General features: G+C 38.9%; 1 protein-coding gene across 1 annotated transcript in view; it reads left to right on the top strand.

Annotated features, from left to right (window-relative positions):
• Positions 1-21692, top strand: part of POPDC1 (popeye domain cAMP effector 1) — a 44914-nt gene that overhangs the window by 6865 nt on the left and 16357 nt on the right. Inside the window, exons 3-7 of the mRNA XM_035296414.3 lie at positions 1306-1430; positions 5268-5455; positions 6183-6291; positions 13115-13282; positions 14165-14306. Of these exons, the coding sequence (XP_035152305.3) occupies positions 1306-1430; positions 5268-5455; positions 6183-6291; positions 13115-13282; positions 14165-14306 (732 nt within the window). The remainder of the gene's footprint in view (positions 1-1305; positions 1431-5267; positions 5456-6182; positions 6292-13114; positions 13283-14164; positions 14307-21692) is intronic.

Raw genomic sequence — 21692 nt, 5'->3', positions numbered from 1 at the left:
TTCTAACTAGTAGGATTGCAAATTTGTACAAACCTTTTGGGAAACAATTCTTCAATATTGTAAAATTACTATAAAGTTCATTCCCTAGATTCACCTTTGGGTAATCCAGACTAAGTAAACAATCATAAATACAGAAAAATTTGGATGTATAAAATTTTCAGCTTGTCAGAAATTATACCCTCAAAAGCTTGTCTTTCCAGCATTTGGGGGATGGTTAAATAAATTATGGTTTAATCAGTTGCAGTCATTTAAAACTGTGCTTTCAAAGAGTTTAATGAAATAGGAAAATCACTGCAATTAGTTAAAAAGGAGATTTTAAAATATTATATGTGCTAGGTTTGCCATCAGGTAAAACTGCATGAAAACTATAAGGCAGAATTAAATTATTTGATATTTAATGGCTTTCTTTAAGTGGTAGAATTATGGATTTTTCCCCTTTAAAAATATGTTTTGTACTTTGTATTTCTTTTTTTTTTTTTTTTTTTTTTTGAGACGGAGTTTCGCTCTTGTTACCCAGGCTGGAGTGCAATGGCGCAATCTCGGCTCACCGCAACCTCTGCCTCCTGGGTTCAGGCAGTTCTCCTGCCTCAGCCTCCTGAGTAGCTGGGATTACAGGCACGCGCCACCATGCCCAGCTAATTTTTTGTATTTTTAGTAGAGATGGGGTTTCACCATGTTGACCTGGATGGTCTCAATCTCTTGACCTTGTGATCCACCTGCCTCGGCCTCCCAAAGTGCTGGGATTACAGGCATGAGCCACCGCGCCCGGCCCTGTACTTTGTATTTCTGGTATATTTTTATATAGATTTTATGCAATAAAGCATATATTTGGGTTTTTTTTGTTATTGGACAAAAACCAAAATGAAACAATATGATAATTGGCTTAGGTAGTTCTAAAATGTGTTTGATTTTCAGTGATCCCCACATCCAGGGATTCACTTTCTGTGGTCAACTACAGTCTAATAATATTAAATGGAAAATACCAAGAATAAACAATTTATACATGGAAAATACCAAGAATAAACAATTTATGAGTTTTAAATTGCAAGACATTCTGAATAGTGCGATTAAATCTTGTACTGTCCTGCTGTATCCTGACTGGAATGTGAATCATCCCTTTGTCCAACTTCTCCCCACTACCTGTAATCGCTGAGTAGCTGTCTTGGGTATCTTCCACTGGGGGTCTTGTAAAGTATCACCTTCAAAAAAAGGATGACTACTATATAGAGAGAGGATATCAAATTTATTAAGCTCCCTGCTAAAGCTCTTCTGGACATCTAACACGTTAACTGTGCTCTTCAACAGGATGTACGCTTTATATCGTCTGGGCCACTCTCTACCGATGTGCCTTGGATATAATGATCTGGAACTCTGTGTTCTTGGGTGTCAACATTTTGCATCTGTCATATCTTTTATACAAGAAGAGACCGGTAATTACTAAAATTAATTAATAAGGAGGTGATTTTAAAGCTAAAACTTTGAAAGATACTTTGTTGAGACTTAAAGAGTAAGAATCTACCATATTTAGCCCCTTTAATATCATTTCTCTGAAGATTAGACTTTCTGTTTACATGTGCTTAAAAGTGAAACATTTTAGTACCATGAAATTTGTTCTACAAATGAGTTTTTAAAACTTTTAAAATTATTAGCATATGAGAGAATGTGAATAATGTTCTCCTTTTTAAGTCATGTTATTTGATTTTTTAAATATTGATATTCAGATGTCACTTGGAAATATCATTTCCCATTTATAAAATTACTAGCAGGCAACTTATGTAAACATTCTAATGATTTACAAATAGTTCATGTTACTTTTTAGTGTAATAACTATTATTTTTTCTAATACCCAAAATATTCATTTAAGGGAGTCACCATATTTGGTGGGTTGCTACCAAAACACCTGTCTTTAACTTTTTCTTTTCAACTCTGATTTATCTTGATCATATCAAGATATCATTTGATATCTTGATCAAAGATATGATCATGTTCTTGATCATATCAAGAACAAAAATAGAGTAGGAAAACAGCAGGGCTCCTAGAAATCACTCTATATATTTACTGACTTTCCTAAGCACAGGCAAATATTCAGTGAAGTAAAAGATCCAATGCTTACCTTAATCTTATGTTTGGGTTCAAATTTGCATGTAGAAAACTACTGGAAAACAAAACTATTGGAAAACAATTCATATAAAATTATAATTTGAATAATAGATGATATATAATAGGCATTCACCTATACTGTAACCTTGTCAAACATAGTTACTCAGTCTGTGTTGTTTTATTGTATTAGTCAGTTTTCTCTTGGTTATGCTATGTAATAAATCTCAGTGATATGTAACAGCAAATGGACTTTTGTTCTCACTTACCTTGTATCTTGACTCTGGCAGCTGTGTGTCAGCTGTTATTCTGTTCTATGCATCTCATTCATTTCAGGGTTTATGCTGAAGCAGCAGGTTCTGTTTGGACTGTGCATTCTCATTGCAGAGGGAAAAGTACTAGAGAGCAAAAGAGAAACACCCAATGTCTCTTAAAACTTTTGCTCAAAAGGGACACATTGTTTCTGCTTACATTTCCTTGGCTAGAATAAATGACATGGCCAAGTTTGATACTGTGGGGCATGGGGTGGAATAAGGGGATGTGCAGTCCTCTTACAGAGGTTGGGAACAGAGAATAATTGGGAACAATAATCTAACACAGTTGCTGCTGTATCTCCTTTTCCTATCAACCATGATTGGCACACTTCAGGTGCTCAAAAAAACTTTTGATGAGTAGATGCTTTCAAACAGGGTAAGAATTAGGCCAGGTGCGGTGGCTCACGCCTGTAATCCCAACACCTTGGGAAGCCAAGGTGGATGGATCACCTGAGGTCAGGAGTTTGACACCAGCCTGACCAACATGGCGAAATCCTGTGTCTACTAAAAAATACAAAAATTAGCTGGCATGGTGGTGCACAGCTGTAGACCCAGCTACGTGGGAGGCCGAAGCATGAGAATTGCTTGAACCCAGGAGGTGGAGGTTGCAATGAGCCAAGATCGTGCCACTGCACTCCAGCCTGAATGACAGAGTGACACTCTTGTCTCAAAAAAAAAAAAAAGAGAGAAAAAGAATAATTAAGAGGCCTTCGTAAGACCGGACGCCATGGCTCATGCCTGTAATCCCAGCACTTTGGGAGGCCTAGACTGGAAGATCACTTGAGATTAGGAGTTCGAGACCAGCCTGTGCAACATAACAAGACTCCATCTCTACAAAAAATTTAAAAATCAGCTGGCTATGGCAGCACACACCTGTAGTCCAAGCTTCTTGGGAGGATCACTGGAACCCAGGAGTTTGAAACTGCAGTGAGCTGTGGTCACACCACTTTACTCCCACACAGGCAACAGAGTAAGACTCTGTCTCCAAAAAATAAGTACATAAAGAGGGCTTTATCTGAGAGTTATGGGATGAGCAGATTATGAATAAATCATACTAAATGATCATTACTAGAGCTTTGGAGTGGAAGAGGTAGATAATAATAATGATTACATTTTCTGAATGTCAGAACTTGCTGGAACCCCAAAATACAAGGTTCAGAAGTTGCCGATGTGATCATAGCACCAAATAGGTAAATCACTTAGTGTCTGTGCTTTTGTTTCTTCTCATACTATAAATTTACTTTTTTGAAAAATATAAATGCTGGATTTTCCTCAAAATGAAACAGAGGACAAGTTGGAGTATTGGAAATGCTAGAGTGACATCAGGTTGGAGCAGCTGTCATGATCTGGGCCTATAGGCTTCATGTCATCCCTGCCAGAGATACAGTGCAGTATGGTTTTCTATCTACCCAATTAGTGTGACTTCCAGAGACTAATGCTGGGCCCAAAGATGGGGCATGACCTATGCTTTGGAGAATTTGACAACAAAAATGATTAAGCCATTTTGCTTTTCTTTTCCTCCAGTAGCCAGCCTTACTTGCCAGTGGATTCTCCATTTTACAGAGTTCATTTTAGCTTAGGATGAAACGTCTACACTAAAACTCTTTTATACCCTTTTATTTTCCTTCACTTTGCTTGAGAGTACGTAAATATAAAGCAGTGATTGCAGCTGTTCATGTGTGTTTTTCTATATGGGTGCATTAAGTAATTACACGGAGATAAAATGCTTAAAGTATATGCCACTTTTATAAATTTATTTCCTCATCACTTCCTATTTTGTGTGTTTATTTTCTTGCTGCCATATTTAAAAGTTATTCTAATTTTTTTCTGTGTGAAGTAGGTTTCACAGAAAAGGTTTTCTGTTATTTAAAGAAGGCACTAAGATTTGGAAGGTGAATGTTGTGACAACATTCAAAACCTAAACAGTTGCGTTATAGCTCATAGGAAGAGGTTATGATCCATAGTGCCGATCTTCCCCTTACACAGTGAGTTCAGTTTAACTACAAAAGTTTTTTTATTTTTTTTTTATCTTTTTGAGACAGAGTCTTACTCTGTTGCCCAGGCTGGAGTGCAATGGTACAATCCTAGTTGACTGCAGTCTCAAACTCCTGGGCTCAAGTAATCCTCCCACCTCAGCATCTTGAGTAGCCAGGATATTAGGTGCACTCTACCATGGCTGGCTAATTTTTTTCTTTTTTTTTTTTTTTTTTTTTTTGAGACAAGAGTTTGCTCTTGTTGCCCAGGCTGTAATGCAATGGTGCGATCTCAGCTCACTGTAACCTGTGTCTCTCAGTTTCAAACAGTGCTCCTGCCTCAGCCTCCCAGGTAGCTGGGATTACAGGTGCATGCCACTACACGTGGCTAATTTTTTGTATTTTTAGTAGAGACGGAGTTTCACCATGTTGGTCAGGCTGGTTTCAAACCTCTACGTCAGAAGATCCACCTTCCTTGACCTCCCAAAGTGGTGGGATAACAGGTGTGACCACTGAAAGTGCTGGGATTACAGGCATGACCACCACGCCTGGATTTTTTTCTTTTTAAGTAGAGATAGAGCCTCACTATGTTCCCCAGGCTGGTCTCAAACTCTTGGGTTCACATGATCCTACCACCTCAGCCTCCCAAAGTGCCGAAATTACAGGCATGAACCACCTCGCACAACCTAAATGTACGCTTTAAGCATCTAAAGTACAAACTTTTACCACCGTTTACTTGCTGTGTAAGGTTCTATTGGCCTAAATACAGAAGGTTGATGGTATATATCAAAGATTTGTTTATTCTCAAAACCATATTTAGACCACAGAAATCAGTATGTTAGGGTTGCTGCTACATTGGTACAGCATCCTTGGTACATTTCAGGTAAAGATTGAAAAGGAACTCAGTGGCATCTACCGGCGATTGTTTGAACCACTCCGTGTGCCTCCAGATTTGTTCAGAAGATTAACTGGACAATTTTGCATGATCCAAACCTTGAAAAAGGGCCAGACGTACGCTGCAGAAGATAAAACCTCAGTTGATGACCGTCTGAGTATTCTCCTGAAGGGGAAGTAAGTGTTCTATGGAAATCAAATTCCTAGTTTACCTTTCATCTTTTCATGGCCTCTGGGAAGAAAATGAATGGAAGGAAATGTTGCCAGTGAATTGAGGAAGCAGTCACAGGGTTTGTTGGTGGTGAAATTTATGCTACAACTACATTTTTCAATGCTGTAGAGCAACATATTAAAGCCAGGTTGAATGTACTGCTCTGAATCTTGATGTCAGGATTTTCAGTTGCAAGATTTTAACCATTTTTGACCTTTTATTAAAAATTAATGAGTCAAAATTGAAGTGGATTTAAATTAGACATTGAAATTCAAAAAGCTTATACATGCATCAGAGTTCATTTGTCTTGAGTATCACAGAAATGCAACTTCTAGGAATATCAGCCTTCTGGGGAGAGAGCCAGTTTCTGTTGTGCTGGCATTGTTATTAATGGCACCTCTTTCCCTCTCAGAAGTATCCCAGCTTGAGTAACAAATTATATAGTCACTTCCTTTATAAGAGCAGTAATAACCACTAGACGACATATGTCTGCCTCAATACTGGACACTGCTTTTTTCTAACATTAGGTTTTGAAATACTTGTGCCTAAAGAAGTGCTTTTAGTTATGTCCATCATCTGTGGAATTTTAAAAACTTTACTACAAAACAAAATCGCATAAGATGATAGCAGTTTTAAGGATTATCATGTTATTTGTGAAATAGTGCCTTTATTAACATTAATTTCTGTTACCAGAATGAAGGTCTCCTATCGAGGACATTTTCTGCATAACATTTACCCCTGTGCCTTTATAGATTCTCCTGAATTTAGATCAACTCAGATGCACAAAGGTGAAAAATTCCAGGTATGTTTTCACATGATTTTTAAGGAGATTGAAACTAGTTTGTATCTCACTCAAAATTCAAAGGATATTATTAGAAACACAGCTATGAGTTATTGGGGAAAAAAACAAGTTGCCATAGGGCATATATAATATTACCCCATTTTTTAAAAAATAGTGTGTATATGTACAGAAAAATGTTCAAGAAAGATATATTTTAATTTTGTTATAATTTTATTTCTAGATTGTATTTGATTGCTTTTTTAACCTTTTTTTCTAATTTGAATTTTTATAATTGTTTCCATACAAAATATCTAATATTTTTGTTGGCAAAAAGGAAAATGTTGTAGATAATTAGTGTTCCTAAGTCATGTAATTGATATTTATTGGAGAAAAACAGAAAACTGGCTTTACCTTAAGGAATTTAGTTAATTCTTATGAAAAAAAATCAAATTGCTAAACTCTTTTAGACTTCATGCTTATGTTTAAGGACAAAGATGGAAATTCTTCATAATGGCAGTAATTTGAATGTGGACTACTTAGTGTGATTCCTTTTGTGTTCAAACTGATTACTCTGTTATGTGGCACTTTGTTCTGATTCTTTCTGTAAGTGTCCAGCCCTCCTATTTTATTCATTCACCTTGTTATTGGAAGGAAATTAACCAAGAAAATAAATAGGTTAGAGGTTTTTTTAGTCACAGCCTCTGAATTAACAGCAGTAAGGAAATATCCCAAGAACAGGATTGCTTATGGGCAAGAAGGTAAATGTATTTAGGTAGGAAATTGAAATGAAGAGGCGGTTACTACCTGATAGAGAAAAAAATGTTAGTGTTTCTTGATGATGGAATCTTAGAGATTCATTTTCAGATGCTATACCATTTGGGATGCCACAAAAGTGGAGATAAAAGAACATTTACAGACATACAGTTTAGTTTATCTCATTTACCATGGTTTCAGCCCTGCCCTGCTCTCACCCTTCCTGAATAACTGGCCTGAGTAATCATGCAACTTGTTAGTTTTGTGCATTTACTAAAAGATTACATATAGATTCACTCTTATGAGACAATCTTCCCAAGCTGGCTGGGTTTACCATACAGAAGGAGATAGCAAATGCTGTGTCCTGGCTCCTCTGTTTATACTCTCACTTTGTTGTTGTGAGGGTTAGCTATGCTGTGAGATTTATGTTCTTATTTTATCTTTAATCACCACCATCTACAAACTGGTGCAGGGCCATATCTTTTTTCTCTCCTTCTTTCCTGTGACCTTTTTACAGTTTCTAGTTCCAAAGCCCAACATTTATCTTTTGCCTGTATTTCTCTGTGTATAGTAGCAGGTGGTTTTGTGTGATAACTATCTCATATCATTCTGAAGAGACTGAGATTTGAGAATGGCGTGGGAACTGAACCTCCTTTGTTTCCAGAATCAAGTGGTTCCCAAGAGGCCAGAAATAGTAACATACTATCTTTTCCACTGATTATATTTATAATTAAGTAAAAAAAAAAAAAGGGAATTCCTCTCACTAACTACAGTTCTCTTTTTTCTTGGGGTCTAGGGATTGGATTTTGGTAGTTGAGAATTATTCCCAATAATTACTGTAAAGATTCCAAAATCATGACTCAAATTTTGTAGTACTGTAGCTGGATGAAGAAATGTATTCAGCTTTTCTTAATACCAATCAGCTTTTTTCTGCATAGAGTCTCGTATAGGATTTCCTGATTGGTCAGTAGGTTAAAACTAGCAGCATCAAGCCTATGTCCTGTGCAACTGGAGCCATCAAAGTAAGCCTTTGTGAGAGATTGTACTTTGATTGTTTACAAAATGTTCCTGTTGGCAGATCCTCGAGAGTAATAAATAGCTGTTGTGCATCTGTGTAGGAGTATGTATATTGCTACTTACCTAGGCAAGTTCCCAAATGAAAAATGTCACTCTCGCAGAGCCAACTTCTTGCTGCCTGTGCCAATGGCAGAGGATGCTTGAAATCAGCTATCAGGCTTCTCCACCCTCACACTTTTTACCTACTAACCTCGTCTTTCCCTAACTCTGGCCAGTTATAAATGTTTGATGAGGAGCTACTTCCCTTGATTTTTTTCTTTCTTTAAATTCGTTCTGTGGTCAGGGTGCTTATGAATTGTACAATAGGATGAAAAGGAGGAAAGAGAAGGCAAGTACCTTGAGATTTCACAGCAGGTGTTGCTCAGGTAAATATGTAGTAATTCATATAGTGATAGAGCTGAGAAAACAGACTCTGAACTTATAGTTTGTTATCCCTAGGTACTTGTAGTCATTCTGGTACTTAGAGCCCAGAGTTGCTATTTACAACTATTGATAGAATCTTGAGTATTACTATTTTTTGAGATGGAGTTTCGCTGTTGTTACCCAGACTGGAGTGCAATGGCAGGATCTCAGCTCACCACAACCTCCGCCTTCTGGGTTCAAGCAATTCTCTTGCCTCAGCCTCCCGAGTAGCTGGGACTACAGGTGCGTACCACCATGCCCAGCTAATTTTTGTATTTTTAGTAGAGACAGGGTTTCACCTTGTTGACCAGGATGGTCTCGATCTCTTGACCTTATGATCCACCTGCCTCGGCCTGCCAAAGTGCTGGGATTATAAGCATGAGCCACCGCGCCTGGCCGAGTATTACTATTACAAAAGATAAAAGTAGGCTGGGCATGGTAGCTTATGCCTGTAATCCTAGCAGTTTGGGAGGCCGAGACAGGTGGATCGCCTGAGGTCAGGTGGGTGAGATCAGCCTGGCCAACATGGTGAAACTTAGTCTCTACTAAAAATACAAAAATTAGCTGGGTGTGGTGGCAGGTGTCTGTAATCCCAGCTACTCAGGAGGCTGGGGCAGGAGAAACACTTGAACCCATGAGGCGGAGGTTGCGGTGAGCTGAGATCACGCCACTGTACTCCAGCCTGGGTGACAGAGTGAGACTCTGTCTCAGAAAAAAAAAAAATAAATAAAAGTGATGTTTTGTTTTGTTTCTTCTTCTTCTTTATATATATGTTTTATGTTGAGTAAGCTTTACCGTTTACCAGCTTCGCTTTTGTATTCTATCCATGCTGCTGCCTTCCCATAGCCAATAGCATGTCCTGGTGTTGCAAAGCCTGAAAATCAAAGTTGTATTGACTTTAAGGGGAGAGGGATGTCTTGCTGGCCTATATTCATGCTGTTGTAAAAGAAATGAGCACTAAGTTTTTTTTTTTTGGAGACGGAGTTTCGCTCGTTACCCAGGCTGGAATGCAATGGTGCGATCTCGGCTCACCGCAACCTCCGCCTCCTGGGTTCAGGCAATTCTCCTGCCTCAGCCTCCTGAGTAGCTGTGATTACAGGCACGCGCCACTGTGCCCAGCTAATTTTTTGTATCTTTAGTAGAGACAGGGTTTCACCATGTTGACCAGGATGGTCTTGATCTCTTGACCTCGTGATCCACCCGCCTTGGCCTCCCAAAGTGCTGGGATTACAGGCATGAGCCACCGCACCCGGCCGAGCACTAAGTTTTAATGGTATTTAAAGAAAACATCATCTCAATACTAAGTAAATATTTTGGTGGAGCTGTGAAGCACTTACCTCTGCCACTTTTGAATCTGTGTTATTTTAGTGCTTAGGAGAACTCTATAAGCATCAGTTGAATGACCATTTCCAGGACATTTTGGTGTTCTTGTGTATGAAATGCAGTATTATGATACATGCAAAAAGTATTAAATTATTTCCTCATGACAGTCAGCCAGCCCTCTTGCCAGACTGCGGTTTCTGATTCTAGCACATGAGGCAGATCCCTCAGACACCTTTGTTTCCAGCAGTGGAACCAGTGTCTTCTCTTGGTGACAGGCTGTAGAACTGGTTTGGAATCTAAAGGGAGGAACTGAATCCAGTGCCTTGTGGCCATCATGGCAAACCCGTTTGCAAATGCTTAGCCTAATTCTCAACCCGCAAGATGTCCTTTTATGTCTTCTGTTGCCATATTTACTTTTATTTCTTCAGTAAAATTCTTCACAAGGACTTGCATAGCACTACTGAAGTACCTAATAAGTAAATTTATTTCATGGAAACTTATACAATTCTTATATTGCTTTATCTCATAAAAAAATACAGTTTGCTTCACTGTCATGACAGGAAATCATTAAATAAAACTGTCTGTTTGATAGAAATGAAGCATTAGGTATCAAGTAAAATGACCTCAGTCAGCACTCTAACTGGTGGCTTCTGACTGAATCTGTGTTTTTATGGGCTTGTAAATACAGCTTATTATTTGAATACTGTTATTAAATTTATATTCAATAATAATCAGGTTGAAAGTAATGTTTTCTTTTTTTCCTTTTCCTTTTTATTCACCGGGTGCAGGTGGGCTATGGCCGAAAAGGGCATTAGCCAAGGTAATTTTTTAACCATCAACAAAAAGTGAATTTGCTAAGGAAATTACAGTGCCATCATAAAAGTTTCATTGCCTCAGTGGAAACTTGAGGTAATTCATATGGTTGAAGAAAAGTTAGCAGCTTTGTGTATCATCTAAATATAATTTCTTCATCTCCTAGATGATTTCCATCTCCTCTTTTAATTCCTTCTCCCACTATTTTCCAGAGTCCCGAGTGACATCTTTGCACAACGAAGGGACATGAGTCCTCTCTTTTGTGCTTGGGTCTACGGCTGGGCCATCATCATCATGAGTACCCCATGCTCACTTTTCTGTTACTACTGCTGTGGAATATTTTTCCCTTGCCTTCGATTTACACACCTACCTCCTACTGTTTGTGGGAATTCCCCAGGGGCGGTTTGCTTATACTCCTCTTCTTGTAAATCTCCCCGCTCCCCCTTTTTTTTTTTTTGCATCCTGTTTCTTTATTAGCAGCCTCCTCCACTAGAGTGTAGGCCTCATGACACGTATTCAGCTGTTCTTTGTATGAGATGCTCTTGGAGGGCACAGCCAACCTTGTGGTCACTAGGCAGAAATACTTTCTATGTAATGGTCTTGATGAGTGTTGGACGTATTGGGTAGATTTTGACCTGGTGGAAAAATACATTTGGGCTGAAAGTTAAAAGTGCTCATTCTACCACTCTACCACTAATTTTTTTTTTTTTTTTTTTTGAGATGGAGTCTCACTCTGTCACCCAGGCTGGAGTGCAGTGGCGCAGTCTTGGCTCACTGCAGCCTCCACCTCCCAGTTTCAAGCAATTGTCCTGCCTCAGCCTCCTCAGTAGCTGGGATTACAGGTGCCCACCACTACACCTGGCTAATTTTTTGTATTTTTAGTAGAGATGGGGTTTTACCATGTTGGCCCAGGCTGGTCTTGAGATCCTAGCCTCAAGTGATCCACCCACCTCAGCCTCCCAAGTAGCTGGAACTATAGGCACATGCCACCATGACTGGTTAATTTTGGTATATTTTGTAGAGCCACTCTACTACTAATTAATGTGTGTTTGGGAGTAAGTTTTTTGGTCACTCTCAGTTGGCATCTGAAAAATGGGGAAGAATATTGTTTGTCTTATTTTGAAGGGACTTTTGAGGATCCACTTACATGATAGGTATGGAAGCACCTTAAAGTTTAAAAGTACATATACAAAGTGAGTGGCATTATGTGCATCTGTCACCCACTAGTCATTCTCGGCCACTTCCCCCTGTTCTATAGTTGTCAGAACACTTACTGCCACCTGAAATTGTCATATTTCTTTATTGATTATCAGCCTTCTCCACTAGAATGTAAGCTTCACGGGAAAAGCATCTTGTCCTTCTTGTTCACCATTGTAACCTCATACCTTGAAGAGTATCTAGCTACATGTATCAAAAGAATGAATGAGATTTAGTGTTTTATCAAGTCTTCGATGCTGATGCATTTCTTAAAAACAAATACATTTGGTTTGGGGGATTCCTACTTTTGATGTAATAAATAAACACAAGCTTTTTTTCTAGAGACATTGACACAGGCATTCTTAATTTGCTAATGATCAGATTTCAGCTTGTTGAGCTTGGATTTAATGATAAGATTTAAGCCATAATGAAGCTTGCAGGAGTGTTAACTGATGGGAGAGGACTACCTGGGAGGAAGGGCTTCCTGGCACTGAGCTGTGAGGTCATAGCACCTCACTCTGGTGAAGGGATTTATTCGAGGGATACTTGAGCTCTGTGTCATATAGTTATAGTACCTTTCTGCTTTCCTATGTACAATACTGAAGGAAAGGGGACATGATTTCTAGTTCTGAGCTAATCTGGGGGTATCTGTGAATGTTTCTAATAGGCTACCCTAGATCTAACCTTGAAATGTGACACTTGAGAAACACCTGTGACAGCAGGACCCTCACTAGCCGTATTCATCAGCAACAGCCGGGGTCCTTGAAGCGTTCTCAATCCTCAGTGTATGTTTTCAGATTTGTATGAGCAGAAGGTCTTTCTTCTACAGCTTGCTTCATGAATCTTACCTAAGTTCATCTGCTTGAAGCTGTATTTTTGAACCTCATTGTAATGTACAGGGTATAAAGAAATAGTTCATGTAAGTGATATGTCCAGTGACATTCCCAGTTAAATACATGCTTCAACAGTGGTGTCAATACAGTGGCCATTCTTCTGTCACCAGATCTCACAAAACAAAACAACAATGAAACCTAGAGAATTTGCTTTTATTTAGTCTGGAGATTGCTTTTTTAAAAACATAATTTTGGGACTAAAAAAACCCACAATTTTGTACATATAGAAGCTTATGTACATTATATCTTATTTTAATTTAATTTGACAAATCATTGCTATGATAATGTCCAGTAAATCATTCCTACTTTTGTCTGATTAAATCACTATAGTCATAATTCATATACATAGATATACTTTATTCTTTGCGTGCTTGTTTCTTCGGCAGGTCACCATTATTGCAGATGATAACTGCAGATTTTTATGCTGGTCAAGAGAAAGATTAACATACTTTCTGGAATCAGAACCTTTCTTGTATGAAATCTTTAGGTATCTTATTGGAAAAGACATTACAAATAAGCTCTACTCATTGAATGATCCCACCTTAAATGATAAAGTAAGTGTTCTCTGAGTTTACTTTGTTAAATAAATTTGTATGTGAGGTATATTTCACTTTATGAAATATGTTTTCCTGAGTTTTTAGTAACTAGCCATATGTTAAATGCACTGAGGACACTTGTAATCTTGAAAGGAGAAAATATTTTGTAATGATAAGATTTGCTGTTACTTAGGAAGGAGTCTGTAACTCTGAGGGACGAGTGTTTGTGGTGATAAGGCACCCTCTTCTTCAAGAGCCTTTTAAGGAAGGTGGTAAAGGAGTGAGATGGAGTGGGGGATGGAGTAAGTTAGGGAGGACAGGGCAGCTGGAGGTTTGCAGACAGAGAAAGGCTGACAGACCCCACTGATCAGGAAGCTGTCCTTCAAACCCTGGTGTCTTCCAGTCTTGCTTATCTTCCTAATCATTTCAGAAGGTGAAAGGAGAGATGTGGAATTTCAGAGCTGCATAGATCTTCAACAGTTTTCAATTTGATCTTAATTTCCCCATATCTTTTTAGAAAGAAATTAAAATGATTTCAAGAGAGAATTTTTAAAACCATCATTTCTGTGATAAGTACTGTTGTTACCCAGTGACAATGGGAATATGTGTCCTTTCAAAATCATTTTGCCTGGGCTGTTTACCAAATTAAGCTAGTGCTTATTATTTCAGTTAATTATTTAGCTTATTATAAATAGACTTGAGTATACTTGATTTTTTAATAATACATTTATAGTAATAGGTAATATAAAAATCATAGCTTATGTGTATTGGCCACCTAATATGTATCAGGTACATTTTCTTTATGCACTAACGTATTTCTAGGAAAACTACATGTTGCTTAAATGGAATATATGATTCGACTCCTGTAAATCTGAGAAAGCTTAAAACTTTGCTTTGTAGAAAGCCAAAAAGCTGGAACATCAGCTCAGCCTCTGCACACAGATCTCCATGCTGGAAATGAGGAACAGTATAGCCAGCTCCAGTGACAGTGACGAGGGCTTGCACCAGTTTCTTCGGGGCACCTCCAGCATGTCCTCTCTTCGTAAGTTATCCCAAAACTGATACTACTCCAGAGTTCTGATGGATATGTCTGGACACAGACAAATGACAACTTTGATTAGAAAAATGACTTTGCAGGTAACTATTTGTCAACCCAAAAGGTAACAATAAAAACAAATTTTGTTTAACATTTCTCCAATATTGCATCTGAACTAAAAGCCAACTTTAGAACTCTTATTTCTGTTTCAGAAATTGTTCACTGGTTCGCCATGTACTTAATAGTGGCTCACCATGTCTAAAAGAGTCGACCTGGTTCGGTGGATATTTGGCTTTGTTGCTTTCACGACTTTACTTGGAGTGAAAGCCTAGATCCAGAAATGTGTTTAAAAATGGTTTACAAATAAATGCGGGATGTTCTGCTGCTGGCTGGTTATCTCAGTATGAGTGCCATGAGTTAAAAAGTGATTGGGAAGTGGAATATTCCCAAAGTTGAAGTAGATGACTCAACACCCCTGTGAGTTACCTCATTCACACACCTGCCAAGAGGCACATTTTCCGGGATTCTTTATAGTTTAGATTGTTTCAAAACATTTTAAGTAATACAAATAACACAGATGTTGAAAATTGGTAAGTAAAATGAGAAAAACTAAATTAAGAATTAAATACTTAAGAATTATTCTAAGAATGATGATATAAAACTGAAGAAATTCATATGAAATAGCAAAAAGGCAGACATTCTTCCATTGCATGAACTAAAAACTATTCGTATTTCCAATTGTATTTTAAGCCAAATTAACTTTTAAAAAAATGCAGACTCATTCAGTAATCCTTTATGTTTATGTAAATGATCTTGTAACTTTGTATGCCTTAGGTAAGTTAGATCAGGGATTTTAAGTTTTGCATAGTCAGGAGAGGCTAGAATTTACAAGGCCATATAATTGGCGTATAGGAAAGAAAAAACTTTACCTCTTCCCACTTAGGGTTGTTTTCTGGCTGGACCTGAGAACTAGATTGACAGAAGACAGATAACAAGAGAAAAGCATACAAATTTAATACAAGTTGTATGAGTTTGTGTTAAACATTCATTCAGGTTTTACATGGCACAGAAGCCTTCATAAGGAAATGAGACCCAAAGAAGCAATTAAGCAGTTTATAGTGAATTGGACAAAGAAGAATAAGTTGTGAAAAAGCAACTTGTCAAGTTGGAAGACTTAAAGACACGAGTTATTTTAATTTAATAAAGCATGTATAGAATTCTGTCTGCCTCAACATCTCACCCTTGATGATAAAAATATTGTTTTTCTTCTAATATTTGGGCAGGCACCTTTCATACAAGAATTTCATCTCCTGGTTTTTCGTTTGTTTGTTTGTTTTTAAATTTGCCAGCGGGGGTGGGGGTTGGTTTTGTTTTTGTTGATGTTGTTGTTTTTTGAGACAGTGTTGGGGTCCGGCACATCTGCCGGGGGGCTACCAACCTGCAGGAGTCCCCGAGACCGCCAACATAGATGTCTCGTTCAACCTGAGGGAGAGAGTGCGTGGAAGTGAAAGAAAATAGAAAAGTGGAGTCTGGAGGTCTGCGTAAATTATGATTAAAACGCAGCAAATTTATTCTTGTGGGTTACAGCTTTTATACCTTTTTTCTTGTTACATTTACATTTACTTTATCTCAGCAAAAAAAACGGGTAAACAGAAAGGAAATAGAAACTCCATAAAAATAGTTATCAGGGGCTGGTGATAATCGCTCACAAAGTAGATTAAGGGGGCTTGTGATAATAGTTTACAAAGCAGTTTGTTTTTCAAAGATACACAGTGCAAACAAACAATGGCGTCTTTAAGGTGGCTTGTTAAACCTGTTTTCCAACAGGAGTTAGATCAAAGGCTTAGCTCCAGGGAAAATATGGGCAGGGGTCTCTTGACCCTCTTAGGCATCTCAATTGCAGCAAGTTCATTGCTTACATAGAGACTGATGGGGACATGAAAGCAGACAGCACAATGTCCTCATAAACCGCAGACCTTTGGTTTGCATTCTGTTTTTGCTTCAGTGACTCAGCCCGCGGCCTTTGTCTCAGCTGACAGCCCTCAAGATGGGGGAGTGCAGATAGGTCCAGCAGCCAAGATGGGGCGAGTCACGCTAACTGTCTCAAGCCCTTGGCGCGAACACCACACAAGACAGGGTCTCACTTTGTCACCCAGGCTGAAGTGCATTGGCATAATTATAGATCACTGCAGCCTTGAACCCCTGGGCTCAAGTGATCCTACTGCCTCAGCCTGTTGATTAGCTGGGACTACAAACAGGCCCGTGCCACAATGCCCGGCAATTTTTTAATTTTTATAGAGACAAGGTTCTCCCTATATTGCCCAAGTTGGTGTCAACTGTTGGCCTCAAGTGATCATCCTGCCTTGGCCTCCCAAAGTGCTGTAATTACAGGCAGAAGCCACTGCTCCTGGCCTCATCACTTGTTTTTTTTTTTTTAATTTAATTTATTTTTAATTGCATTTTAGGTTTTGGGGTACATGTGAAGAACATGCAAGATAGTTGCATAGGTACACACGTGGCAGTGTGATTTGCTGCCTTCCTTCCCTTCACCTGTGTCTGGCATTTCTCCCCATGCTATCTCTCCCCAACCCCCCACCCCCCGCTGTCCCTCCCCTATTTCCCCCAACAGACCCCAGTGTGTAGTGCTCCCCTCCCTGTGTCCATGTGTTCTCATTGTTCATCACCTGCCTATGAGTGAGAACATGCGGTGTTTCATTTTCTGTTCTTGTGTCAGTTTGCTGAGAATGATGTTCTCTAGGTTCATCCATGTCTCTACAAAGGACATGAACTCATCGTTTTTGATTGCTGCGTAATATTCCATGGTGTATATGTGCCACATTTTCCCAATCCAGTCTATCATCGATAGGCATTTGGGTTGATTCCAGGTCTTTGCTATTGTAAACAGTGCTGCAATGAACATTCGTGTGCATGTGTCCTTATAGTAGAATGATTTATAATCTTTTGGATATATACCCAGTAATGGGATTGCTGGGTCAAATGGAATTTCTATTTCTAGGTCCTTGAGGAATCACCACACTGTCTTCCACAATGGTTGAACTAATTTACACTCCCACCAGCAGTGTAAAGTGTTCCTATTTCTCCACATCCTCTCCAGCATTTGTTGTCTCCAGATTTTTTAATGATCACCATTCTAACTGGCGTGAGATGGTATCTCGATGTAGTTTTGATTTGCATTTCTCTAATGACCAGTGATGATGAGCATTTTTGCATATGTTTGTTGGCCTCATGTATGTCTTCTTTTGTAAAGTGTCTGTTCATATCCTTTGCCCACTTTTAAACGGGCTTGTTTTTTTCTTGTAAATCTGTTTGAGTTCTTTGTAAATTCTGGATATCAGCCCTTTGTCAGATGGGTAAACTGCAAAATTTTTTTCCCATTCTGTTGGTTGCTGATTCACTCTAGTGACTGTTTCTTTTGCTGTGCAGAAGCTGTGGAGTTTGATTAGGTCCCATTTGTCTATTTTGGCTTTTGTTGCCAATGCTTTTGGTGTTTTGGTCATGAAGTCCTTGTCTACTCCTATGTCCTGAATGGTTTTGCCTAGATTTTCTTCTAGGGTTTTTATGGTGTTAGGTCTTATGTTTAAGTCTTTAATCCATCTGGAGTTAATTTTAGTGTAAGGTATCAGGAAGGGGTCCAATTTCTGCTTTCTCCACATAGCTAGCCAGTTTTTCCAACACCATTTATTAAACAGGGAATCCTTTCCCCATTGCTTGTTTTTGTCAGGTTTATCAAAGATTGTATGGTTGTAGATATGTTGTGTTGCCTCTGATGCCTCTGTTCTGTTCCATTGGTCTATATCTCTGTTTTGGTACCAGTACCATGCTGTTTTGATTACTGTAGCCTTGAAGTATAGTTTGAAGTCCAGTAGTGTGATGCCTCCTGCTGTGTTCTTTTTGCTTAGAATTGACTTGGCTATGTGGGCGCTCTTTTGGTTCCACATGAAGTTTAAGGTGTTTTTTTCCAGTTCTGTGAAGAAGGTCATTGGTAGCTTGATGGGGATGGTGTTGAATCTGTAAATTACTTTGGGCAGTATGGCCATTTTCACGATCTTGATTCTTCCTAACCATGAACATGGAATGTTTCTCCATCTGTTTGTGTCCTCTCTTATTTCATTGAGCAGTGGTTTGTAGTTCTCCTTGAAGAGGTCCTTTACGTTCCTTGTTAGTTGTAGTCCTAGGTATTTTATTCTCTTTGTAGCAATTGTAAATGGCAGTTTGTTCTTGATTTGGCTCTCTTTAAGTCTGTTATTTGTGTATAGGAATCCTTGTGATATTTGCACGTTGATTTTGTATCCTGAGACTTTGCTGAAGTTGCTTATCAGTTTCAGGAGATTTTGGGCTGAGACGATGGGGTCTTCTAGATATACTATCATGTCGTCTGCAAATAGAGACAGTTTGGCTTCCTCCTTTCCTATTTGAATACCCTTTATTTCTTTTTCTTGCCTGATTGCTCTGGCTAGAACTTCCAGTACTATATTGAATAGAAGTGGTGAAAGACGGCATCCTTGTCTAGTGCCAGATTTCAAAGGGAATGCTTCCAGTTTTTGCCCATTCAGTATGATATTGGCTGTTGGTTTGTTGTAAATAGTTTTTATTATTTTGAGATACGTTCCATCAATCCCGAGTTTATTGAGGGTTTTTAGCATAAAGGGCTGTTGAATTTTGTCAAAGGCCTTCTCTGCATCAATTGAGATAATCATGTGGTTTTTGTTTTTGGTTCTGTTTATGTGGTGAATTACGTTTATAGACTTGCGTATGTTGAACCAGCCTTGCATCCCCGGGATGAATCCTACTTCCACATGGTGGGTAAACTTTTTGATGTGCTGTTGCAATTGGCTTGCCAGTATTTTATTGAAGATTTTTGCATCTGTGTTCATCATAGATATTGGCCTGCAGTTTTCTTTTCTTGTTGAGTCTCTGCCAGGTTTTGGTATCAGGTTGATGTTGGTCTCATAAAATGATTTGGGAAGGATTCCCTCTTTTTGGATTATTTGGAATAGTTTCAGAAGGAATGGTAACAGTTTGAAACCAATGAGAACGAAGACACAACATACCAGAATCTCTGGGACACATTTAAAGCAGTCGCTAGAGGAAAATATATAGCAATAAGTGCCCACATGAGAAGAGTGGAGAGATCCAAAATTGACACCCTATCTTCAAAATTGAAAGAGCTAGAGGAGCAAGATAAAAAAAACTCAAAACCTAGCAGAAGACAACAAATAACTAAGATCAGAGCAGAACTGAAGGAGATAGAGACACGAAAAACCCTTCAAAAAATCAATAAATCCAGGAGCTGGTTTTTTGAAAAGATCAACAAAATAGACCACAAGCCAGATTAATAAAAAAGAAAAGAGAGAATAACCAAATAGGTGCAATAAAAAATGATAAAGGGGAAATTACCACAGATCCCACAGAAATTCAAACCATCATCAGAGAATATTACAAACAACTATATGCACATAAACTTGTAAACCTGGAAGAAATGGATAAATTCCTGGACACTTGCGACCTCCCAAGCCTAAACCAGGAAGAAGTCAAAACCATTAATAGACCAATAACAAGATCTGAAGTTGAGGCAGCAAGTAAGAGCCTACCACACAAAAAAAGCCCAGGTCCAGATGGGTTCACAGCTGAAGTCTACCACACACTTGTTTTTAAAAAATAAAATGAAGGTCAGAGTTGTTGCACTTGCTGTTTTTTTCATTGTGTTTAATTCAAAATAGACAACATGCCAGAATGACCTATTTTCAATTCTTTCAGGTATAGGCTTCCAAAGCAACATTTGGGCACAGAAATGTGTTATGGACCTAAAGGGGATTTTAAGCGCAACACAGATGAGAAACTGGAGATGGTTATATTTTACTACATAGTAGCTTTTTTTTTTGAGACAGGGTCTTACTCTGTCACCCAGGCTGGAGTGCAGATCTCAGCTCACTGCAACCTCCACCTTCCAGGCTCAGGTGATCCTCCCACCTCAGACTCCCAAGTAGCTGGTACTAGAGGCGCACACCACACACCTGGCTGTTGTTTTTTTTTTGTTTTTTGTTTTTTTTTTCCGAACTCCTGGACTCAAGTGATCCACCCACCTCAGCCTCCCAAAGTGCTGAGATTTCAGGCATGAGCCACTGCACCTGGCCTGCATAGTACCTTTTTGAAGGTATTAACTGAAGCTCATATGAAGGTAGATGCTGCACTTCCCCACCCTTGGGGCTCAGCCAAAGGAGCAGCTGCCCTCTTGGTCATTCCCATTGTCACTGCAGACGGAAGACAGTGGTGGCAGATTCACAAGATGGCTGTTAAGTCTCCTGCTCCAGAAGAACAAGTACCACTTCCATGCATGTTTTCTGTACCACAGAAGTCACTTGCCAGAACCAGCATCAATGGATAGATCATTCAACCCTCCTGCAGGGGCTGCGCAGGAAGGGGCTAGTGAGAAACAAAGCAGGTGGAAAGCTGGACTATAACACAGTCTACTAACAGCAGGTGTTATGTCATTTTACAGACGAGAAATTGGGAATATGAGATGCTTATTCACTTACTCCTTTTCCATATGGGCTGGTTCTGTGATACAAGGATCCTGTCTGATTCCAGAGCTCATGCTTGGCCAGGCACAGTGCCTCACACCTGTAATCTCAGCACTTTGAGAGGTTGAGGCTGGAGGATCACTTGATCCCAGGAGTTCAAGACCAGCCTGGGCAACATAATGAGACCCCATCTCTACAAAAAATTAAAAACGTATCCAGGCATGGTGATACATGCCTGTGGTCCCATCTACTTGGGAGGCTGAGGTGAGAGGATTGCTTGAGCTGAGGAAGTCAAGGTTGCAGTGAGTCATGATTGAGCCATTGCACCGAAGCCTAGGTGACAGAGTGAGAACTGTATTAAAACAAAAAATAAAACAAAAAAAGAACAACAAAAGCTCATACTTGTAAACCAGATTACCTCTGTTTTTTTTTTAATGCAAGTATTTAAATGTTTTATTTAGTGTTTTTCAATATACAGGTTACCTTCACATCTGTTCTTGTGCTAGGCACAGGAGCTGCTATTTGTCTCTTTGCAGATGAGTCTACCTAGAATTGGTGACTCTCCCCAACCCACTGTTTTTTCAACCCTCACCTACTTTTCTGGGGAAATCTGTCATCTCCTGATTTCTTCCTTGTGATCAAGTAGTGCTGCAGATAGGTTTTCATAGGTTGGTTAATGTAATCCATTTCAACAAAAATGTTTGCCTTATTCTTAGCACTGGAGTACTAGGGTTTTACTTGGGAGCATGTAAAATTATCCAGTGATAATCTCCTGTGTCATTTAGCCTTTGGTTAGCATACTTACAGAATTATAAACAGTGTCACTCCATTAAAAATGACATATACCTTA

Source organism: Callithrix jacchus, chromosome 4 (genome assembly GCF_049354715.1).
Source record: "Callithrix jacchus isolate 240 chromosome 4, calJac240_pri, whole genome shotgun sequence".
Taxonomy (NCBI): domain Eukaryota; kingdom Metazoa; phylum Chordata; class Mammalia; order Primates; family Cebidae; genus Callithrix; species Callithrix jacchus.
Note: the sequence above shows the minus strand (reverse complement) of the source record. Positions and strands in the feature narration are given on the sequence as shown.